Source organism: Lepidothrix coronata, unplaced genomic scaffold (assembly GCF_001604755.1).
Source record: "Lepidothrix coronata isolate B3197 unplaced genomic scaffold, Lepidothrix_coronata-1.0 Scaffold32, whole genome shotgun sequence".
Taxonomy (NCBI): Eukaryota; Metazoa; Chordata; class Aves; order Passeriformes; family Pipridae; genus Lepidothrix; species Lepidothrix coronata.
Window position 1 is genome coordinate 4,144,690 of NW_016690212.1, and position 22,326 is coordinate 4,167,015.

General features: G+C 46.5%; 1 protein-coding gene across 1 annotated transcript in view; it reads left to right on the forward strand.

Annotated features, from left to right (window-relative positions):
• Nucleotides 1–5,420: 5,420 nt before the first annotated feature.
• Nucleotides 5,421–22,326, forward strand: part of LAMB1 (laminin subunit beta 1) — a 39,679-nt gene continuing 22,773 nt past the window's right edge. The window contains exons 1-15 of the mRNA XM_017811428.1: nucleotides 5,421–5,580; nucleotides 7,624–7,697; nucleotides 9,631–9,819; nucleotides 9,917–9,980; nucleotides 11,463–11,665; nucleotides 12,932–13,052; nucleotides 13,228–13,416; nucleotides 13,685–13,864; nucleotides 14,280–14,392; nucleotides 15,210–15,289; nucleotides 17,816–17,951; nucleotides 20,044–20,202; nucleotides 20,988–21,115; nucleotides 21,529–21,652; nucleotides 22,043–22,247. Of these exons, the coding sequence (XP_017666917.1) occupies nucleotides 5,421–5,580; nucleotides 7,624–7,697; nucleotides 9,631–9,819; nucleotides 9,917–9,980; nucleotides 11,463–11,665; nucleotides 12,932–13,052; nucleotides 13,228–13,416; nucleotides 13,685–13,864; nucleotides 14,280–14,392; nucleotides 15,210–15,289; nucleotides 17,816–17,951; nucleotides 20,044–20,202; nucleotides 20,988–21,115; nucleotides 21,529–21,652; nucleotides 22,043–22,247 (2,125 nt within the window). The remainder of the gene's footprint in view (nucleotides 5,581–7,623; nucleotides 7,698–9,630; nucleotides 9,820–9,916; nucleotides 9,981–11,462; nucleotides 11,666–12,931; nucleotides 13,053–13,227; nucleotides 13,417–13,684; nucleotides 13,865–14,279; nucleotides 14,393–15,209; nucleotides 15,290–17,815; nucleotides 17,952–20,043; nucleotides 20,203–20,987; nucleotides 21,116–21,528; nucleotides 21,653–22,042; nucleotides 22,248–22,326) is intronic.

Here is a 22,326-nt window from a genome sequence, read left to right on the forward strand (position 1 = left end):
GGAAGGTGAAAGCCAGCGTGGAGTCTAACCTCCCCAGCCTTCCTCCAAGCATGCTCAGACACACAAAGGAAGCAAACCTGATGGGACCAGCAGCTCTAAATCCATCCTGTGACTGCTTCTGAGGTTTACAACTGTGCAGCATTCCCCATTGGAAGTGGTACAAAAACTTATAAGTGTTTTTTTCAAAGTTAATTTGTGGGGAAAATGCTATATCTAGATCAAAAATACCTATTTTTAGTTCCCCCTGGAACTGTTCCTCATGGGCAGAAGTGGCTTCAGAAAACTGTTTCTTGAAAAAAAATTGAAATCAGTATCTTGCAGTAGAGCAGTTTGACTTCAATAGCACTAATTAAAATGTAAACAACACTCAACCAAACCCACATATAATCAAAGATATATTTAATCAAAATTATATCATCAGCCCTGTCTGCCAGGCGTTCAACCACTGCAGTGTTGTAAGAAAACAAGTGATCAAGTGGATCCCACTGAGGTAAAACTCTGAAATTTTATTCTTTGAGAAGACTTCCAACACAGCACAAGCACAGACACTGCAGTGCTGTAAAGCTGCTTCACCAACCACAAAAACAGAGTACAACACAAAACTGAATTTTTGTCATTTGAAGAAACAAATTAAAATACTCCCACTCGCTATTTGTTGTGAGCACTGCAGAGAGGGACGGACACAAACAAGTTCTCTGCTCCTAATCACGCACACACTGAATGCTGGTAGTTCCAGCTACCTCTGAAAGGTGACCACAATTATGAGGGATGGTCGCCATCCAATCTGGGGCTGCAACTCCAACTCAATCCCTGATGCCACATGGCAGAGTCACTCCCAGGCTGGAACAAAGAGTATTTGCATGCTGTCTCTGGCAAGGCATGAAGGAGCCTAGGCACAGCAGTTATCAGGGAGCTTGGAAGGCAATTTTACCCAGTTTTAGGTATAGGAGAGGATAGGACTTCTACAAGGCTGTGAAACAGACAAAAAAAAAGGAGAAAACTTCAATAAAAGTGGAAAAAATATGGGACAAAAAAAATTCCAGTGGCAATGAAACACTCTGTCCTTGCACAGTTGCACATGGAGTGATGTTGCTGCTCATCTGCCATGGACCAGAAGAGGTTCTAACCACAGCAAAGTAAAACATTTTCTGTTAGTGGGACAAAAATATTTGTTTTACTGAAGTTGAAAAATATGTCAGGATTATGAAACTGAATTAGTTTTGTCAATTTAGAAGACCACATTGCAAAGGAAGTTTAAAATATTACAATTCCTGTCAACTTAGAGTGATTTCACTTCATGGATATCTTTAATGAAACAGCCCCACAAGTTCTTTAATCAGGAGTCCTGGGTTATGTTTCAGACCTGGTGTTTAACCTTTAGGGCAAGTCATTTGGTATCTTTCTGTTTCTGCTTATCCATCTGTAAAATGAGAATGAGCATATTTACCTACCTCGGCAGGGTTTGCTGGACAGACAGACCGTGGTATGTTTTCACTCTGGCCCTGCAAATAGTGAGGGCAAAGTGTTCTTGGGGGACACTGGTACATGGTAAAGATTTACACAAGTTCATGTGTTACCTATGTGAAAGCAAACCTCGGATAAATAAACCCAGGCATCTCTCCCAGCCACACGTCCATCCTTCATACCCGCTCCTTGGCATTTATTTACCAGTAAACCTTCCCCTTAGGTGCCAAGGGGACTCTGCCACCAGCCGATGAAGCCCCCGTGTCTGCCAGCAGAGCCCAGGGAACCGACACGGGACGATGGGAGCGCAGGGCAGCTCCAGCACAGCCATTTATGCCTTGCAGCTGCCCCAGCGCCCCTGGGAAGGCAGCACCACGTGAAACGAGTGACAGCCTGGCAGCGGCTGATCTGACGGGCCTCTCTGCCTGTGCCAGGACCAGACCAGGCCATGTATGGCAGCAAGGCCGCCACCCCCAGGAATGGCATAGGAACGGCATTCCTTAGCCACGTGTGCTGGCACCGCAGCACCGGGCAACGTGGGGCCACCGAGCATCACGTGACAACTGCCAACACCCTGGTTCTTTGCTGGGTTTTGGGCCTTACCGCGCAATCACCCATCCATCCATCCATCCATCCATCCATCCATCCATCCACCCATCCACCCATCCATCCTTCCCTTCCCTCCCTCTCTGGCCCAGCCCCATCAGCACTAACTCCATTCCTTCATTGTTTCTCCACCGACAGGAACAAGGACAGGGCTCACCCGATCGGTGATTCCTCCCACTCACCCCCTCCCCCCCAGTTATCGCACGCCGCCCAGAGCCTGCTCCCGACGCTGGAGAACAGCGGGGAGGGCACAACCTGTGGGCCAGGGGCTGGAGTCCGGCGTTCCTCCCTCGGGGCTCCCTGTCTGCAGCGGGGCGGCAGTTCCCCTCCCCGGGCCGCTCTCTCCCTGCTTCCCACCCCGACTGGGCTGCTCTTCCTCGACGGCAGCCGCCCCTGCGCTCCTGCCCCGAACGAGCGCGGCGGCGGGGCCAAGCAGCCCCGGGGCGGGGGGCCGGACGGGAGGGGCTCGGCCGGGCCCGGCCCCGCGGGGGCGGTGGGGCGGAGGAGGAGGAGGACCGGGGGGCGCCCGACGGCGCGGGGCCACTGCCCGGGAGCCGCGGGGGCTGCGGCGCCTGCGTGGAGCGGCGGAGCAGCAGCAGCTTTCGGCGGCGCGTGGAGGGGCAGCCCCGTCCCGTCCCGCCGTGTCCCGTCCCGTCTATCCCGCCGGTGCCCGCCGCCTGCCATGGGCCGCCTCCCGCTGTACCTCTGCTGCTGCCTCGGTAACTCCCGCCCCGCTCCGCTCCGCTCTGCCCGTCGGGGCACGGCGGGCCGGGCGCGCCCCTGCAGCGCCCGCCGGGGCGGCTCGGGGCGCGCAGCCTGAGCGCGCTCCCGCTGCCCTCTCTCACCCTCTGTCCCCCTCTCTCCCTCACCCTCTGTCCCGCTCTCTCCCTCCCTCCGCGGCCGCGCAGCGCTGTGGCCCGCGGCGGCACAGGAGCCCGAGTACAGCTACGGCTGCGCCGAGGGCAGCTGCTACCCGGCCACCGGCGACCTGCTCATCGGCCGCGCCGCCCGCCTCTCCGCCTCCTCCACCTGCGGCCTCCGCCAGCCCGAGCCCTACTGCATCGTGAGCCACCTCCAGGTGAGCGCCGGGGCGGGCGGGCAGCACGCCCGGGCACCGCGCCGGCCGCCGCTCTGTGCAGGCGGCGGGGCGGCATCGCCTCCCGCGGCGCCCGCGGTGCGGGGGCATCGCTCGGGCCGGTGCGGGGGACGAGCCGCCGCCTGCGGGAGGGAGGCGCGGGCAGTGGGCTCCGGTGGGGCAGCATCGTGCCCCGCGCGGGACTCCAGAGTCCGGGTCCAGGCAATCCCTCGCGGCTTTCGGCTCCCGACCCCCCTTTCCTGATCGAGGGATGGAAGGAGGAATGTGCCGCAGTAGGTTCAATTAATGCTTTATTTCCAGGCTTGCTGAGAGCCGTCTAGACAGTTTCCTGATGGAGAGTGGGCTGTAGGGCCCGGCAATGTTTTGGCCACAGTCCCCATAATGTAATTACATGTGTATGGTTTCCGATTGAAAGGACGTAAATAAGGTTGTCTCAGCACATCTGGTGGAAAATCCAGAGCTCGTTGCTATTTAAGCCAGAAGCAGCTCACCAAACTTAAAATCTCAGAGACAGAAGGGATGGTGAAGAGTAAAATATCAGTTATAAGTGGAACTCTGTTGAACTGAAAGTAAAGGGATAATCTCCGAACAAATTACTGTGGAGACAATAGGGCCGGATTCTGGCACTTGGAAGGAAAACCACGGGAAGCAGGAGGGGCTGTAGCACTTGACCCATTTGTGCCCTGAAGTTACCAAATCTCACCCCTCCTTCACCACCTTTAGTTTTACCATAGTGCTCTGTCTACTAGAGTTAATACTTTATTTAACATACGGTTTAGCTTCACTGGAACATTTTCAGAGTATATTAAGATTGACTTCAGTTTAGCATCACTTGTAGAATGGACTAACAATGGCACTTTGTCATGTTGTCTCAAAAAATGTTGAAGTGCCACAGTAAAAAGCTTCGCTTCAGAAGTTCTCTGCCCTTATTCCTGATCTCACAGCCCCAGTTCAGCATTTAGGATGTCCCTGGTTACTTCTGAACCATCGTGGGTGGTATTGAAGAAATCGTGGGAAGATGCCGAGTATCCTCTTAATAACATGAGACTTGGCTGCGTTGAGTGCTTTGCAGAATTAGGTCTTCTAGGATTCAGTTTTGGTGGGAGAAGGCATGAGGTGCTAGGGCAGAGGAACCTGGAGCTAGCAGTAGCAGACATCTTCCCTGGAACCCCTGCTCTTGCCATTCTCTCTGCTGGAGGAGTCTTTGAGGACTGATGGTAGGTGAAGCACTGAGCTTGGGAGGAGCCGCTGAAGTCCACACTGGTGAAAGGAAAAGCCTATGTGGTGCAGACGTGCCAGCTCTCACATTCTTGGCTGATAAAGCACCACGTTTGTCTCCGTAAACATGCTCTAAGAATGAAGCCTGTGTAGCTTTTGACAGCGATGGATTGCTGGTGTGTTGGGACTCCCTCATTGCCATGCAATGAGCTTCCCTCCCTCATCTGCTTCCTCCAGTTGATTTGGGCAGGAACCCTCCCTTTTAGTTTGGTTTGCATCTTACCTTGCAAAATCATGAAGTGGTGGTTTGGGGCACTAGGACAATGCAAAAAAAGCACAGTTTGTAGTAATAGCCATGATGGGGTTTTGTCGTCCTGGTGAAGAAGCTTCTGGTTTTCCCAAGTAGCAGATGCCAGACTTGCTCTGAGCTGGATTTCTATGGGCACACCTTGTAGTGTGTGCAAATGGAGTTTATGTGCTTGGAGTTGCAATGGCAGGTGAAGATGCAAGGAGGACTTTGACAATCCGGATTCAGAGTCAAGTCAACCCTGTGCTGAAAGGGCTCGATCACTAAATCACTGATGACCCCTTGACATGCACTGAGCCTTACAAGAGGTATCCCTAAATGCAAACAACTTGCATCTCCAAGCTAGCTCCTAAAAACCAATGTGATTTCACACAAGTTGTTGAAGATGCAGTTTTGCACATGTGCACTTTTACAGAAGCAATTCAGCAATTTTCTGTAGGTGCTGCCTTTGGTTCTGGCTTCTGCTGGAGAATACGTGTGTTGGAAGAGATTTCCTGAAACTGCAATTTTGATAAAAAACATACTTCCCCTAAAAATGAAGTTTATGGAATTCCTGGCATGTTTTCCATTTGACAATTTGCATTAATTCATAAAGGTAAATACACTTGGTATTTCAACAAAAAAAATACCTTTTGATGACTCCTGCAGGCAAAATGAATGGAATGTGATATGGATGGAAAATACTCTTATCTGCAGGAAGCAACTATTGCCCCACGGATAAAATCAGTAATGCTGATTATCGTGTTGTTTCAGGAGGACAAAAAATGTTTCATATGTGACTCTGAGGATCCCTTCCATGAGACTCAAAATCCTGACAGTCATCGCATTGAAAATGTTGTCACCACGTTTGCTCCAAATCGCCTGAAGCTCTGGTGGCAGTCGGAAAATGGTATGGGGCTTGTCCGGAAAACGCTATGGGGTTTGTCTGGAGCCATTTCCGGGTCTGGGAGCTGTTTTCCCTCCTTTTGTGTAAGGATACCTGTGGGTTTGCTGTTATCTTTGGCCTGGTGATTACTGCCCTGTGAAGGATCATGCTGTATGAGGAGGGATGAGTAAAACTGGTTGCTTTTGTGTGCCCAGGAGTGATCCTTAATCCATAATGAAAGCCCCCGACTCCCACAGGAGTGTTGGAAACAGCCGTCCCAGCACTTTGCAAGAATCCTTTCCTAAAGAAAAGAGTTTTCCACACTGGCCTCAGATCTCCCTCATGTTTGGGCAGCAGGAGCAGAGCAGCCTTCCAGAAGTAAATATCCCAGGCAGTGCTGCCAAGGAAGAACCGCAGGGCTTCCCCGGGCCGGGCCGCTGGACTGGAGGGAGGTTGTGGAAGGAGGAGATTTGGGCACAGAGCTGGGGGCTGTTGTCCTGCCTGCAGACCTCCTGTTTCCCTTTCCTACCCCAGGAGAGTAAAGCCAGGGATATCTCTTACCCTGCAAATTGCCTTGTCCCTCCTGGGCTCCCTGAATTCCCTTATCCATATGCCAAACAATAAAATGAACTCCATATAAAAGCCAACTCCATATAAAAGCCAGTTAAAAAACATATTGCACGTTAGTTTGATGGAGGTTTTTTTTGTTGTTTTTGTTTTTTGTTTTTTTTTAATCCTTCCTCTGCCTGTTTTACTTTTCTGGTTATGCTTTTGGCATGCCTTCATACACAAAACAAGGCATTGAGGTTTCTCAAATACTGGTCCTACCCTGAAGCTTTAAAGCCAGCTGGACAGGACAGGATTTCTGCAAAAGCATTGGCAGTAGATTCCTTACTGTATATGAAAAAAAAAAGTAGTATTTATAACAGTTTTGTTGCCTGTTATAGAAAGGTTTTCACAAAATCATTTTTAATCATGTAGATCAGCCTAGCAAGCTGCTTGCCTCCAGTGGCTCTCTTTTAGCATTCCAGATAATTCATGTTTCTTGCAACAGACTTGGCAGCATTCACACAGAAAAGTTCTTAGCTCATAAGGTCATGAAAATGTCCTTCAACAATAAAAAACAAATGATTCTTTCTGTCCAATTCATGTTTTCTTCTATTCAGGCATACAGCATAAGGGACCATTGCTGCATCCTTCACATTATGTTACAACTGGTTGAAAATTTGACTGCTTTATTGTTTTATTATTTTTATTTCTTACCCTTTCTCCTCTCTGTAAATCTTGATTTTATTTTTCATTTTGAACTACAGTATAATTAGTATCCAGCTGTTTTGAGAGGTCTTTTCACAAGGCAAAATAATATTTGTAGCTGTTTTTCTTCCTTTCTGTGTAGAGTCCTTGACCATAGGTAGTCATACAGCAGAGTTTGGAAAACCTTTTGCTTCTCACCAGTTTCCTAGCTCTTGTGATTGCAAAGCAGGGCTGTGATAGTTGCTTTAGGAGTATCTCAAAACCAGGTTGTGAAGGAACTGTGGACAGGAGAGTCCAGACTGAGTGAAAAAGGGTGGGAAGTGGTCTCCACCAGACATGGGTGAGCCTTGGGGTGTTGGGGCTGCAGAAGCTCTGCTGCCAGATGGACTGTAGTATGTGAGGACAGCCTGGGGTCGTTGCGTAGGTCTGGGCACAGCATCCCCAGTTGTACCAGCTGCTGGGTGCTTTGGTGCCAGGACCCAGCCCATTGTAGTCTGGTCTCTGCCCTACATCCAGTGATGCCATGATACTCAGTCTGAAGTTAGGTAGTGCAAGCTCACGCTTTGAGTGTAGTGTGTTTGGTGCCAGTGATGCACAGGAATCCCATGTGTGATGCACTCTTCAGCAGGTCCTTGGTGTCTTCCCTTGTACCTCAGAAATGCACTAACCCTCATACTCCTTTTTTACAACACAGCCCAGTGGTAGATAAAAGAGCCTCTGCGTCAACAGAGCGAAGAGCTTTGGCAAAATCTAGATGTAGAAACTGGTGGGTGTCCTTGTTTACTGTACGCCTTCTTTTCTCTGCCCCTGCAGGTTTGGAAAACGTGACTATCCAGCTGAACCTGGAGGCTGAGTTTCATTTCACTCATCTCATTATGACCTTCAAGGTAAGGAAGTCACAGCCTTACCCTGAACCCTGAAACATGGGGAAATGAGAGGTCTTGTAGTCCTTCGCATCTATTTGATATTTGGGATTTAAGTTTTGTCTGAGCTGTTTGGCCTGATTTTTTTGGAGCTGCCAACCATTAACCCCTGCAGAAGTCATGCAGAAAGGCTGAGTTGTGACTTGTGTTTGAGCCCTAGTGAGGCTGCAGAAGGGGTCATACTGAAGCTGGGGTTTGTGTTGGTGTGTCTCCAGCAGTTGTGTTCTAGAAATCATATAGTAGCAAGGATTTTTTTTCCTAAAAAAAAATTGGCCATGGTATCGGCTTTCATTTGGCAAATGGAAAGGTCTTCAGGAAGAAGGAACATCTGTACACAAAGTGTCTTTGTTTCTTTACAAACAGATGTCTTGGAATGGCAGATTATGTCCTGTACATCCTAAATCACAGGCAAGCGCTAGTGGCAACCTTCAGCTGAGGTTTTGGGGGCTGCAGTTCCTGCAGGGCTAGATCCCTGCTCCTCCCATGTGGACAAATGAATCTCTTCATTTTTACCCGTCAGCTTTCTAGGAAAGCTGGTTCCTCTTTCCTGTGGCATCAGTTAGGGTTTCTCCCATTGCCTCAAGGTGGTGGCTGAGGTGGAAGATGGTCCTTCTTGCTGGACCCAGCAGCAAGGGACCCCCAAACAACCCCTAACGTGATGAGGCTGCTGCAGCCATTGTACCCCAGTGCTGGGGCTTGGTCTGCCATCAGGAGGAAGACTTTAGGGGAAAGATACTTTTAATAATGATTTGTTGACTTTGTTTGTGTGGTGGGCACTTGAGCTGCCTTACCTCTGGGTTGCTACATTTTCTGTTGGGTGAGATACCAGTTTTTAAATCAGGTGTTATTTTCAGCCAGGAAGCACAGAGAAAATTTCTTTTCAGCTGTGATTGAAATGCTTTTGTGCTTGGCTCTGGGAGGTCCCCCTCTGAATACATAAAACTAATGAATTGATGGTTGGTGTTTCTTGGTAGGTGCAAGCCAGGTGTTACTACCTGTTTTTTGAAAGGCAGCATGTAAATTGAAACACGATATTTTTTAGGTCAGAGAGATTAAAATGTTTCAAAAATCTCATAAACTATTTGTTCTAGAGTTGAATATGTGAAGGTAAGAAGGACAGTAGTTTGTCAGTGGTGAAGCAAATGCAGCCTGCCAGAGTCTGGGCGAGGTGAGCAGGAGGAGGGCCAGTGGAGACTGGGGGAGTCAAATGCAGCAAGAGTGGATGAAGCTGAACCTCTCAATCTCCTTAAAGAAGAAGGTTTTCTTAAGGGAGCACAGAGGATGATTAGCACTGAATGTCAGAGACACTGCAAAAGGTCATGTAGTCAGACAAAGAGAGGTGGGCAATCCCAGGGCTTCTCTGAGCATCAGAGGTAACTGCTCAGCAAGAACTTCTGGGTGTCAGAGCTGGGGAGGAAGCACTGACAGTGGCCTCCCAGTCCTTAGGGCAGGAGAGGAGGCCCATTAGGTCCTTTATAAGAGATTAGGCAAGGACGTACAGCAGTGAAGAACAATGTGCTGCTGTCCACAAGCAGTGGAAAGAATCTTTTTGTCTCCCTAAAGCCCTGCTTTAACCCCCACTTTTCAGAAAGGATTTGGAATCCAAAAAGCTTACAAGTTCGCTTATTTATTGTAAGTGTATTTAAACACTTGGCCACTGAGTGCCATTTTCTGAAGATGGGGCATCTGTAGTTTGATGTGTGTTACTTCAAATATCTGCCCCTGAGCAGAAAGTGGGATATCATCAGAAAAATATTCACAATATTTCCAAATATTGGAAACAGTGGAGGGAGAGAGATTAAAATTCAGACATGGATTACTTGCACTAAAAAGCGCTCAATGTAAATGCAAGTAATAATTAACTGAATAAAATCTCTTTTGTTTTTCTTACTGTTAGACATTCCGTCCTGCTGCAATGTTGATTGAAAGATCATCTGACTTTGGAGAGACATGGCAAGTTTATAGGTATTTTGCATATGACTGTGAGAGCTCATTTCCTGGGATTTCAACTGGACCCATGAAGAAAGTGGATGACATAATTTGTGATTCCCGATACTCCGACATCGAACCTTCAACAGAGGGAGAGGTCAGAGATATATTTCTTTTCCAAAATGTTTATTGTATAGACCTTTTGTCTCTTATTTTTAAAGCTGAATCTTCTGTTGTTTGATTTTTTCCTCCAGGTAATATATCGTGTTTTAGATCCTGCTTTTAGAATTGAAGATCCATACAGTCCAAGGATTCAAAGTATGTATGCAGTTACCTTTCAGGCTCATTTGAAAGCATGTCAGTACTTACTTGCTTACAAAAAACAATAAGCCACAAAGTTATTCATTAGCTCTGATTGCAGTTTTGAAGTCATATGAATACCTTTGTGTATGATTCCTTTTCCTAACTGGGACAATGACATGAAATAACAATCAGTGTTGTTGACTCAAGGGATTGCTCTAAATATGCATCATTGGAGTTGGTCCTTTTCTTAATTGATCGGGGATTTGTTTGATTAAAGACCCCCTCTTCTCAAAATACATGCAGTTGCCAAGAGAAACCTTGGACTGTGATTCTGTAATTGTACAGTATTCAGAAAGCAAAGAAATAGAACTGCAAAGGTACTTAGATCATTGTGCATGTCTAGCTAAAATCAATGGGTCCACGTTTTATTTTTCAGGACTTTGAGTCATAACTTTGGAACAGTTGGCTGTGGTAGCACTGCATGGCTGAACTACACAGACGTGGTCATGAACCACGACTTACTGTACTGTTTGTGTCTGGTCATGGCAGTCCATGAATGCAAAGGCAGAGAGATCTGTTGCTGATGTGGCTCAAAGAGAAACTGTGGGGCATTTGGGCTGAAGGAACTGCTTGGCCTTAAGCTTGACCTCCCATTTAATGTGCGTTCTCAGTTTCAGTTCGTGTCCTTCAGTGCAAAGCTACCCAGGCAGCAGGAAATATCTGCAGTAGAGAATTGTCTGCTGGTTGCTATACCAGTTTAATGTTAGGGGTTTTTTAACAGGCATTTTAAAGTAGAAACTGCTTTCATGGGCTTGAAATGCTCTTTCAAGTGTAGTTCAAGGCTATAAGAAATTACACAAGATTCACAATATCAAAGTGAACATGTAGACTGAATTAATTAGTGCAATATTGTCTTCCCATTGATTATCCCTCAAGAACTTCTTTGTATTTGGTCAGTGATGGGGTGTTGCTTCTTTCCACAAAATGTAACTAATTATATTTGCTAGCAAAGCTGGGCATACGCAAAACGAGAATTATTTGTGTCTTTATTTCCAACTAGGACTTTTTCCAAAAGGCTTGTAACTCCTAAGGCTCTTGGTCCACTTGTCAGCAGTTTCTTAATATCGAGTCCTTGCCCATCTCATGTTTAGAGAACCAGTGTCTCTTTGGTGGTGCTGTTCTGCGTGCCTTTAATATTTGTAGTTGTGCCTGCGCATGTCTACAATAAAGTAGACTAGTATTTTTACTTAAACTTAAACTTACTTATACATTTATCAGTCTGTAGTAAAATAATGTAATTTCTTTTTATTTAATTTGGGAGTCTGAAGTGATCTATAGTATGTAAGTGCTGAAATTAAATCTGATCTAATCTGCCTATAGGAAGCGTGCTTAGGAAGTCACTCCTGTCTTCCTCCCATTCAATACAATATCTGGTAAATAATTCCAAAGTGGGTTTTGTGAGTTTCTGGGGATTTTTTTTTTTTGTGTCCCCTGCAGACCTGTTAAAGATTACGAATCTGAGAGTCAAATTCGTCAAGCTGCACACGCTGGGAGACAATCTCTTGGACTCTAGGATGGAGATCCGAGAGAAGTACTACTATGCCATCTACGACATGGTGGTTCGTGGGAACTGTTTCTGCTATGGACACGCCAGTGAGTGTGCACCGGTGGAGGGCTTAGATGAAGAAGTGGAAGGAATGGTAAATATTCATGGTTTTTGCATAAAGCTCTTCCTGTCTGTGCCTCTTTTAAGTGATTTGAACACAAACGTAAAGATAACACTGTTCCCCTTCTCCACACTCTCGGTTTTCAAACAAAAAACTGTTCTAATTATTCTTTCTCAGCAAACATATCTGTCCTTATAGGTGTTAATCAAACAGAGATCTCAGATTAGGTGAAAATTGTTTCAACGTTCCTTTTCTAGTTATGTTAAAGAGCTGATGAAATTCAGAGGTAGGAATGAAAAAAAGGGATGTAACCTTATTGGGTCAGAGACAGGTGTTGACTTGGTTCACTCCTAAAATTGGAGCGAATAGAGGCATCAAAGGATGTGAGTCAAACATGTCCTGTGTTTGTATCAGTTGTTACTAGCTGAGAAGTGGAGACTGTAACCCTCATTAACACAGGCCTTGAAGGAAAATCCTAGTTGCCTTCTTGGTACGCTGCTGCACAAGTGTCACATCCTTTCTGGGGTCTGGTTTTCTGGATGATTTTTGCCTCACAAGCAAAAATCATAGCACCCCTGTTAATGAGTCAGTTATTAACTGGGTGGAAATGTGAAGCGTACAGGGAAGTTGTGTCTGTTGTCCACGGGCCGCTGGATGCTGTGAAACCCATTATGCTCCTTTGCCCTGTGCTTTTGGTCACTAGCTACACCCAAGCTTTGCCTTAGACGTCATGGCTTCAGTGCTGGTAGTTCTGGTGGACTATGGCAGCAGCTGTCACATGATCATTGCAGGTCTAGTCTACTTAGTGCTTGTTTTGTACACAGTGAAGGCAGTCTGGGGTTGATGGATAAACCCCATCCAAACTGTTTATCTTTGCTTTGAGAACCAAGGCAGAGCTGGAAAAAGGGGCTGGGCTAGTGGTGCTGATATAAGTAGATGCATTTTAATAGCTAATTAACAGCTAATAAAAAGCTAAGTTTTGGTTCCAAGAGGCTTTTGTGATTATTGAGGTGGAACTGTGCTCTCCTTGTTTATATCTGAAAACATTTATCTGGGCACTAGTTCCAGTACGGAAAGAAGGACAAGTTTGTATGAAGGCATTCTTACCTTGGCAGGTAAAGGACACTCCTATGGCCCTTTACGCCTTTTTAAATGCATTTACGTAGATGAAAGTCTCCAAAAGTATATCCATTTTGTACTAGCTATAGTTTGCATTCATTGGAGAATGGTTTTTTTTCCCTTTGATAAGCAACTTTCTTTTTTTCTTTTTTTTTCTTTCTTTTTTTTTTTCGGTTACAGGTCCATGGGCACTGCATGTGCAGACATAATACCAAAGGATTAAACTGTGAACAGTGTTTGGATTTCTACCATGACTTACCCTGGCGCCCCGCTGAAGGTCGCAATAGTAACGCATGCAAAAGTGAGTTTGACTAAAACGCAGAACTGCACGCTGTGAGTGTTACGTGCTGTTACTTGGGAACTTGTGACCGTGTGTAAAATCCTGAATGTTCTTTGGTTGACATGGTGTGTCTTTTCTGCAGACTTGCATCTGCCCCAGGACCAGGCTCTTACTTTGCTTTCTGCCTTTGTCACAGAGTGCAACTGCAATGGCCACTCCAGCCGGTGCCACTTCGACATGGCTGTGTACATGACGACAGGGAACACCAGCGGAGGAGTGTGTGATGACTGCCAGCACAACACTATGGGACGCAACTGCGAGCAGTGCAAGCCCTTCTACTTCCAGCACCCAGAAAGAGATCTGCGGGACCCTGACGTCTGTGAGCGTAAGTGCAGCCCCACTCCTCAGGCTGGGAATGGCCTTGAGAGAAAGTGGTTGTCTTGGAGGTCTTGAGCGAGCCTGGCTGGGTTTCATTTTCTCTTTGAGAATCTGGAAATTTACCTGGTCCTAATGTGTTCAACCCATTCCGTGTCTAATACTTGCAGGAGTGATACAGTCTGTCTATGCAGCAGCCGAGTTTAAATAACTTAGTGTGAGACTTGGCCTTTTATTTTGTAGCACTTAATAAAACACATGCCATGCTTCCTTCTTAGCTTGCAACTGTGACCCAGCTGGCTCCCAAAATGGTGGCATCTGCGATCGCTACACTGATTTCTCCACTGGCCTCATTGCCGGACAGTGCCGTTGTAAATTGTTTGTTGAAGGGGAGCGTTGTGACCTCTGCAAAGAAGGTTTTTATGGCCTGAGTGCCGATGACCCAGCGGGTTGTCAGTGTGAGTAAAAACATATGTTCCTTTATGTGTGATCAAAAGCTCTTTGAGGAGCTGTTAGAGCTGGGAGAAATTGTTTTGTGGGATGGATTTTTTTTTTCCCTTTCTTTCATGTTTTTGCTGAAGGAAAAACATTATTGTAGATTTGCTGTAGCTTGGAGTTGACCAGTCCTTAAAACCCAGTTCACTCGCTGATCCTTCTTGTGTATTCAGTAGAAATATCATAGTCCTCCTTATTTGTTTTCAATTATAGTCTCTAAGCCAGGGAAGTTTCATTGGGATGGGTGGTGGGCAAAGTGCACAATTAATTTCTGTCCTGGGGAATTCAGGGGAAGCTTTATATATTTAAGTTGAATAGTGTCTAAAATATAACTCCAATCCTGCCTTTTGACCTGCCTGTTTGTATTTCCCAATCTAGCTTGTGCATGTAATCCTCTGGGTACCCACCCCGGGGGGAATCCTTGTGATTCGGAGACAGGAAACTGCTATTGTAAGCGTCTGGTGACAGGAAAGCAGTGCAATCAATGCCTGGCAAGTAGTTTACCATAAAATAAATTAGGAGACAGTGGTGTGAGGGAGGCTGGATTGTGGAAAGCGTGGAGCCTGGTGCTGGGCACTGTCTCTGACTGCCTGAAAGCCCATGCCTGGCATTCAGGCTGGAGTGGGCACCTCAGGATGTCAGCAGCGTGCTGTGTTACAGGGAGCTGGGATGCATGTCAAGGCAGACAAGAACATCCAGTTTAATTCCTGGGAACATAAGGAGTGAGACATTAGGGTACCTGTGGTTGCTCTGTGGAAGTGAGGGATCTAGGGCAGTTCTGCTGAAGTCCTCACTGGGGTGAAAGACAAAATGATCAGGGAAGCAGTGTTATCAAAAAAATTGCTTCCTATACGGGCCATTATTTTAGGCAGGGATTATTTCATACACATACATTTCCATGTAGTGTTTATGCATGCCGGAGTGTTACAGAAACAGACTGTCAGATAACTGGATGTGTTTGTACAAACACTGACAGACTCTTATCTAGCAGTGAAAAAGCTAGAGCAGTGTGTCTGCCTGTTCAACAAGCAAGTTGCAGAGTAGCAGTCCTGGAAGGGCAGTGCCCCACACAAACAACTACTGTCCCACATTTGGCTTGCTTGCCCTTGAAATGCTCAACAAGGTGGGAGGAGAGCAGGTGGGGGAGTGGTGTTGGTGGTTGTGGGGGTAGACCTACAAGAGGAGCAGGATTCGTGGGTTGTGGGGGCAGTCTGGGATAGCTTATGCTGAGTATTTAAAAATTTGCCTTTGGGTATGTCAGATTAAATCTGCATCAGGTAACATTGCTGGTGATGTTTTTTCCTGCAGCCTGAGCACTGGGGCCTGAGCAACGACATGGATGGATGTCGGCCGTGTGACTGTGACCAGGGAGGAGCACTGAACAACAAGTGAGTCTCAGCCCAGTTACTCTCCTGTAATCATTCACCCAGTGAGTTGCGTGTTGTTTGCGATCACAACATCCAGGGCTCAATGTGCCCTGGAGGAGGATGTTTGGGACCATCTTTCCATTCTAGAAAGTGGCAGGTCTTGTTTGCAGCAAGAGTGACAGAGGCATCCATGTCTTTTCCGTGCTGAACTACCTCTGTTTGTGCCACTGGTGCAAGTGAACATGTAAAACTGTTTTTAGTGTAGCTCTGCCTTTGGTCAGCCAGGGTAGGAGTGAGACATAGATTAATCTCTGCCTTGGCCATAACATGGGGTAGGGTCTATGTCAGAGCTTTGATCTTACAGGATGAAAGCAGGAATCAAGCAGTGATATGGACAGTCAGGCTGGTTCTTGGTTTGTTCCCAAACTGGCCCTTTGGCCAGTCTGTCTGCCCACCAGTGCTGGGGGAAGCGCACTAGCTACACAGTACTGCTCCATTGCCCTAGTGGTGCTGCGTGGGGTGGGATGTGGACCTGGAAGTGCCTACCGAGGAGATGGAGATTTTTTTTTTTTAGAGAAAATTGTAAGTTTTGAATATGCATCCATCACTATCATCATGGAAAGTCCTGGTTAGATGCCTTGTTAGTGGAGTGCTGGGTAGCCTGCTCCTCTGACCAGAGCAATTTTCTGTGTTAGGTGTGTGTCTGACCCCAGGATTATCAACAGCAGCATGTTCCTTCGCTCCCTTTTTTTTTTCCCTTCCCCCCTTTCCTCCACAAACTCTTTTCAATGTCCTGCTTTTGTCTAAAGCCACAGAAGTTTCCCAAGGGGGTCAATGAACTGTTTCCCACTGGAACCCATGGGACCACACTGGGGGAGTGTGGGATTGGTCTTGGTGTGACTCCTAATAGGGCATCACAGCCTACAGATACACCATCTGCATCAGGGATTGCCGTGGGAATGTCCCACGGGCCATCTCTCCCGTCTGCTCCTGGGTGAATTATTAGCCCTTGGCAGACAGCAGTGTGGATGTTAGGGATTATTTACTCCCCCATGCTTGCTCCCTGTGCACAGATGGGTTACACTGCACAGCCCATAACAGCTCCCCCGGCACAGCTGCTTCCAGGGATTTGGGGTAACATGGCCCAGCCTGTTTCCCATGTGCTGAGCCCAGTGATTGCAAAACCATGTGGGGAGGAGATGTGCGGCATCCTGGCACAGGCAGGCAGCAGCTGTGCTCTCCTCCGACCGCAGGAGAGCCGCAAAGCCCAGCTCTGGCTCCTGACTTTTCTCTCTAACGTCATTAGGAAAGGGGGAGCTTTGCCCTCCTTGGGGTTCCTCAGCTGCTGAATTGCTGCCTCCTGGCTCCTGCTCAGGGTGTGGGATGCAGCATCTGGGACAGCCCCGCCTTGCCCAAAGTTCATCCCTATGGTGTAATCCAGGTGGTGGAGTCATTGCCATCCCTGGAGGGGAAACTTCTCAGCTCCTCTTCTGGGGCAGCTAAGGCACTTCTGGCATCTCAAAGTGAACATTTAAATTAATCTCTGCAGTTTCAAGAACAGTTAAAAATTACTCTTTCGGTAGGGGCTTGAAAAGCTTGGAGATTTTCCATGGAAATCAGAGACATTTAACTTTCGAAAATGTTTTGAAATCCCATTCAAATTTAAAGAAAGAGATGTATTTCCTCTTCCTATGGAAAAGTGACCAAGCATGTGCAAAATTATGACATGCTCAAGGGTATTTCATAATGCAGGGCAGACATTCTGGGAACAATAAAACTGCCAAAGGCAGTTTGGGGATAGAGCTGTATTGAGAAAATAAAATGGCTCATTACAAAGGAAGAGAATCTCTATGTCACCGTGGACAGACTTTCTGTGTTCCTTCATGATGTCCCTGTCCCACATCCCTGGCTGTGTCCGTCCTACTCTGAAGCAGCCAGGTATGGATTTTCTCCCCTGCGTAGCTGCTGATGGGTGACCCCTTGGGATGTGCTTTGCAACATGCAAGAGCAGCTTGACATCCTGGGGCACACAGGGTCATTCGTGTTCTTGCTCTGCCTGAGCCCATACCAACAGATACGCTGATTGCATGGCTTGCAAGCCTGGAGCCAAAGGCTGCTCTCAGTTTGCGGGACAGACATGCCACTTTATGTCTGTGGTAGGAAGTGAAGCTCCCAGGACTGCTGTCTGGCCCCAAGGAACTACCTGCATCCATAGCATGAAATCCTCTCACCATCCAAACAGAGGAAACCATGTGCAAATTGCATACTGGAAATGATCTCTGGCCCATGCTTGCCCCAGCCTGAGCCTAGATGTTGTTTTGGAGAATGACAGTTGGGTCGAGCCAAGGCTCTGCCCAGGACCACACTGCCATTTTAGTAGTGCAGGTGGCCCAACTGCAGAGCCCAGGAACATTTCGTGTCTAGACGCAGCTGTGTTCTGAAGTGCTTCTCCTCCTGTGTCACTTGAAAAGTCAAAGCAGAAGAAAGCTCTAGCACTGTCTCAGCGTAGCCAAGATGTGTTGTAAATTCATTGCTCTTTCATTTTAGCTGCTCAAGTGAATCTGGCCAGTGTGAATGCCGGCCCCACATGTTTGGCCGTCAGTGCAACCAGGTGGAGCCTGGCTATTACTTCATTTCACTCGATCATTACATCTATGAGGCGGAGGAAGCCAACTTGGGTCCCGTGAGTAGCGCTTTTAGTGGTCTGGTGTGTCTGGAGAGGTGTGGGGAAGTTGTTTCACCAGTTGGGCGTTGGAAGCATCTGTTTTATACCCTGAGTGTTTTGTAATTAAAACTTCCAGAGTGTGGAAAACACAAAGCTGAATTGTATCAGAAAACCGTTAACCTTTAGCTTTTCAATCTTATTATCAATAAATAATACAATAATTAGGGGGGAGGAACTGCCATATTTCTTTTTAAACCTATTTGTTTGATCATGACTGTACAGTTAGTTTCCTGTCACCATCCTTCTCTGAACCCGACTGCAGGGTTCACCCACCACACCCACTTCTACTCCCCTTATCTCAGGAGTGGTGGGACAGACACTGGCTCTTCTCTTTGGTGCCACTGAAACTGGGAGGAACAAAGCACACATTTAAGCACATTGCCTCAGCTTTTATAGTTTCAGTACATCAGTAACCTTTCTTTTATTAATTACTAAACCCACAGTTGATTGTGCAAAGAACTGGTTTTGTAATTGAGGTTGCCTCTAGCTTGTTTTGCCTGCTGGCATGGTACAGCAGTCTCTGGCTCTTTCTGTTGCCCACCACGCAGCCTTGCTTTCAATTCATTAACAGCAGTTAGGTGATTACATCTATTACTTTTGCCTCCAGCAACAAGTCAGGGAGATGGAAATAATGGTTTCTCTAAAGCAGCAGATCCTTGTCTGCCTGCAGTTGGGGCACTTGGTCCTAATTTATTTATTTCAGGCAAAATGCAACCACTTTGCAGTTTCAGGCAAGGCTGAGGATTTTTTCTCTCAGATAACTGCAGAGAAGGAAGACTGCAGAACAGAAGTTGTACCACAGCAGAGGGCACATGAGCTGGCACAGGATTTGTGGTGCATTTGTGTGTGCCAGCTGGAGAGGTGGTACCTGAGGCTCTGCTGAGGTTCAGAGACAGAGGAACCTAGCATGAAAACTCACCTTGCCAAGCAGAGCAAGGAGATGTACTGCCTTTTGAAATCTTAAAACCAAATAATTTTAAAAACTGCCAAGATTGAAAAGCTTTCTCACAAATTTGGTGGTAGAATAAAACTCTGAATTCCCAGCATAAGACAAAATGAAGTGGCACAGAGTTGCAGGGATTTACAGGTGGTGCCAAGCCCCTGTGCTCCTCACACCTGCACACACTTGCGCAACTCCCACCTGCCGTCCTTTCTGGGGAGCTTTGACCTTTGTGCAAAGCCAAAGATTAATAACTTACAGTCAGGCTCTGTTCAAAGAGTGTGAGAATACATGAGGGGACATCCTGAAGTGATACATATATATAGAGATATTTCCTTGCATTCTATCCCTTTCTACTGAAGCAGCTTCCTTAGGAATGCATAGGATGTCGTTCTATGGAGATAACTATTTGTAGATACAAATACATTTGAAACAGGAAATTTGAGTACCGCATGTTTCTATTTTCTGTTACCCTTTTCCTCTTCTTTGCTTTGTATAAAAAGTAGCAGATAAAAACATGCCACCTCAGACTGAAAGGAGTGACCACGTGTTGATTTGGCTATGAAACAGTTGTCAATGACTAGGCTCTGTTATTTAGTGACACCCTACTCATAGTGACACCCTACTCATAAGAGCTGTAATCTGCTTTTCAAATGTTATTTTGAGCAGTGGTTTGGTTTGGAGCAGCCCGGTGTAGTAAGGAAGCAATTAGCACTCAGCTTGGGTGGTTAATGGAACAGTGATGTGCCATTGCAGTGAATCCTGCTGCTACAATTATGGTGTGGAAGTCCTTACAGTGAATGAGATGTTGTAGCTGGTGGATTAGTTACTCCCAGCAAGTTTTTAAATTTAATTCTGCATCATCATAACAGAGAAATGTATTAAGAGTTGTGCAGTCTTGTTTTGTTTTATTTTATTTTTCTTGCTTTTTGTATGTTAAGTGGAAGGGCACTGCTGAGCACATGTGCACAAAGAGAATTTGTGTTGTCTGGGATGCAGACTGGGGATGCTGCCATCCAGAAGTCACCTATCAGCAGAACTCATCACTTTGCACACTCCTGTGGGGTTTGCAAATTTAATATATCAGTATTGAAATTCCATGTTTTGTAGGGAGTGAACGTAATAGAGCGCCAGTATACGCCAGACCGCACACCATCATGGACAGGCATAGGATTTGTGAGGGTCCCTGAGGGGGCGTACTTGGAATTCTACATTGACAACATCCCCTACTCCATGGAGTATGATGTTCTGATCCGCTACGAGCCGCAGGTATGCCTGTGAATTATAGCATTGTTGCTTTCCAGCAGGTGCTGGCTGTCCTGGTGCACAGCTGACTGCAGCCTGACACTTTCAGGGGTCATCAGGGCTCAAAGACAAGGATGGATGCTCAGTTAAATATCTGATATATGTGAAAATCCAAGCTGATGTTGACTATTTCTAGTGTTATTTGCTTTACAGTTTCTTTCATTATTACATTGTTTCAGCACCTGTTTAATGAGCAAATTAAAAAGTGACAAGTCCCATCAGGACAGATTAGAATATAAATTTGGCATAGGCTGGGTGGCCGTCTAATGGCTGGCAATGCCGTTATCTGCCTTAGGAAACAAATTGCCTACCTTGGATGTTGAATGCCTGCAGCCAAGAGTTTGCAAGCTGTTGGCTCTGACTCGCAGAGTGAAGGGAAAGAGAAAGATCCACCCAGCTCCTTACTTAGAGCTTGGCAGCAGCTGACTGCAGTGAATACTGAGGTGCAGTACCCAGAAGCGGGGAGAGAGGAGGTCACCAAACCCCAGTGATGCCATGGCACAGGTGGGGCTGCTGGCCACCTAATCCTAGTCATGTTGGAGGATGTCCAGGGGCACTTGCCTTGTCATGTGTTGGCCCATACCTGCAGCTGATAGATTCCCCGTTGATACTGGAGTTGCAGCCCTGTCATCCCCAAAGAGCAGCTGACCACTTTGTCTGTGCACATGCTTTTCCTGGCCCGAGCTCTGGATGATTCCAGGAGTTTTTGATCATTGCTTGATGCTGATCAGGCGTTTTTTTTTTCCCAGTTGCCCGATCAGTGGGAAAAAGCTGTGGTCAATATCTCGCGCCCAGGCAAGATTCCCACAGGTAGCCGGTGTGGCAACACGGTTCCCGATGATGATAATCAGGTCGTCTCACTGTCACCTGGGTCCAGGTTGGTATAACTGGATGAACCAAAAGGAGGACAAAAAAATTAAAAAATTGAAACAATTTTCAGTTTGCTCTAGCCTCTATGAAAATAGGTGAAATTAAATTTCCAGTGGGTTATAAAAATGTATTTAATAGTGTGTCTCTAGACTCAAAGCTTTTAAGTTTATTCTTATTTTCTAATCTGGTTTCTTCACTGAGTAAAGGGAGGGGGAGGTGTTTGCACAGCCTGTGAGTGAACATCAGTGTGACTCTTTACCTTGCTGATAACCTTTTCCGGTTCTGATTTGCACAACCCCCCAAACCACCTTTCTCCCATCGTAGCTTTTGTTCTGTCCGGTCTTGGCTGCTTTCCATTATCTCAACTGCTTTATGGTGCTGTACGTTTGAAGTAAGAATTGTTTCCTGTTCCCAATCCAGATACGTTGTTCTCCCGCGGCCTGTCTGCTTTGAGAAGGGGCTGAATTACACCATCCGTCTGGAGCTGTCCCAGTACTCCTCAGTGGATACAGAGACAGAGAACCCATACACGCTTATTGACTCTGTGAGCAGAATTTATTTCAGGTTTCTTTAGTGTCAAAGTATGTGAGTTGTTTTTCTGCTAAGAGGCTTTTGAAGTATTTTACAGGCCTGCAGCTAGTTCCACAGACGTGTAGTCTTTTGGGGGAGGCTAGTGTGTGTCATGTATGTCATAAGTATCAATGTCAACATCCATCTTTTTCTTTTGACTGTTTAGAATTTGGTAGATTGGGTAAGGATTTGTCAGATACCAGAACTATTCCACAAAGCTGAAGAAATATCACCATTTCCCTTCCAAATTCTGTCTGGCTGTTTGTTTTTTAGCTAAAAAAGGATGGTAGAAACTGGGATGCTGCTCAATTTGCACAATTTTGGTGGAGGCTATTTATTAATAGTGACACTTTGTCATTTGTAGCTTGTTCTCATGCCATACTGCAAATCACTGGACATATTCACAGTGGGAGGCTCAGGCGAAGATGTGGTCACGAACAGTGCTTGGGAAACCTTCCAAAGATACCGGTGTCTGGAAAACAGCAGGAGTGTTGTGAAAACCCCCATGACGGACGTCTGCAAAAACATAATATTCAGCATTTCTGCACTGTTGCACGAGACCGCATTATGTACGTAACCATCTACTTGTAGGGCAAACTGCGCCTGGAAGCTGGACGGCACTTGCGAGCAGAGTAGTTTGCACGGGAA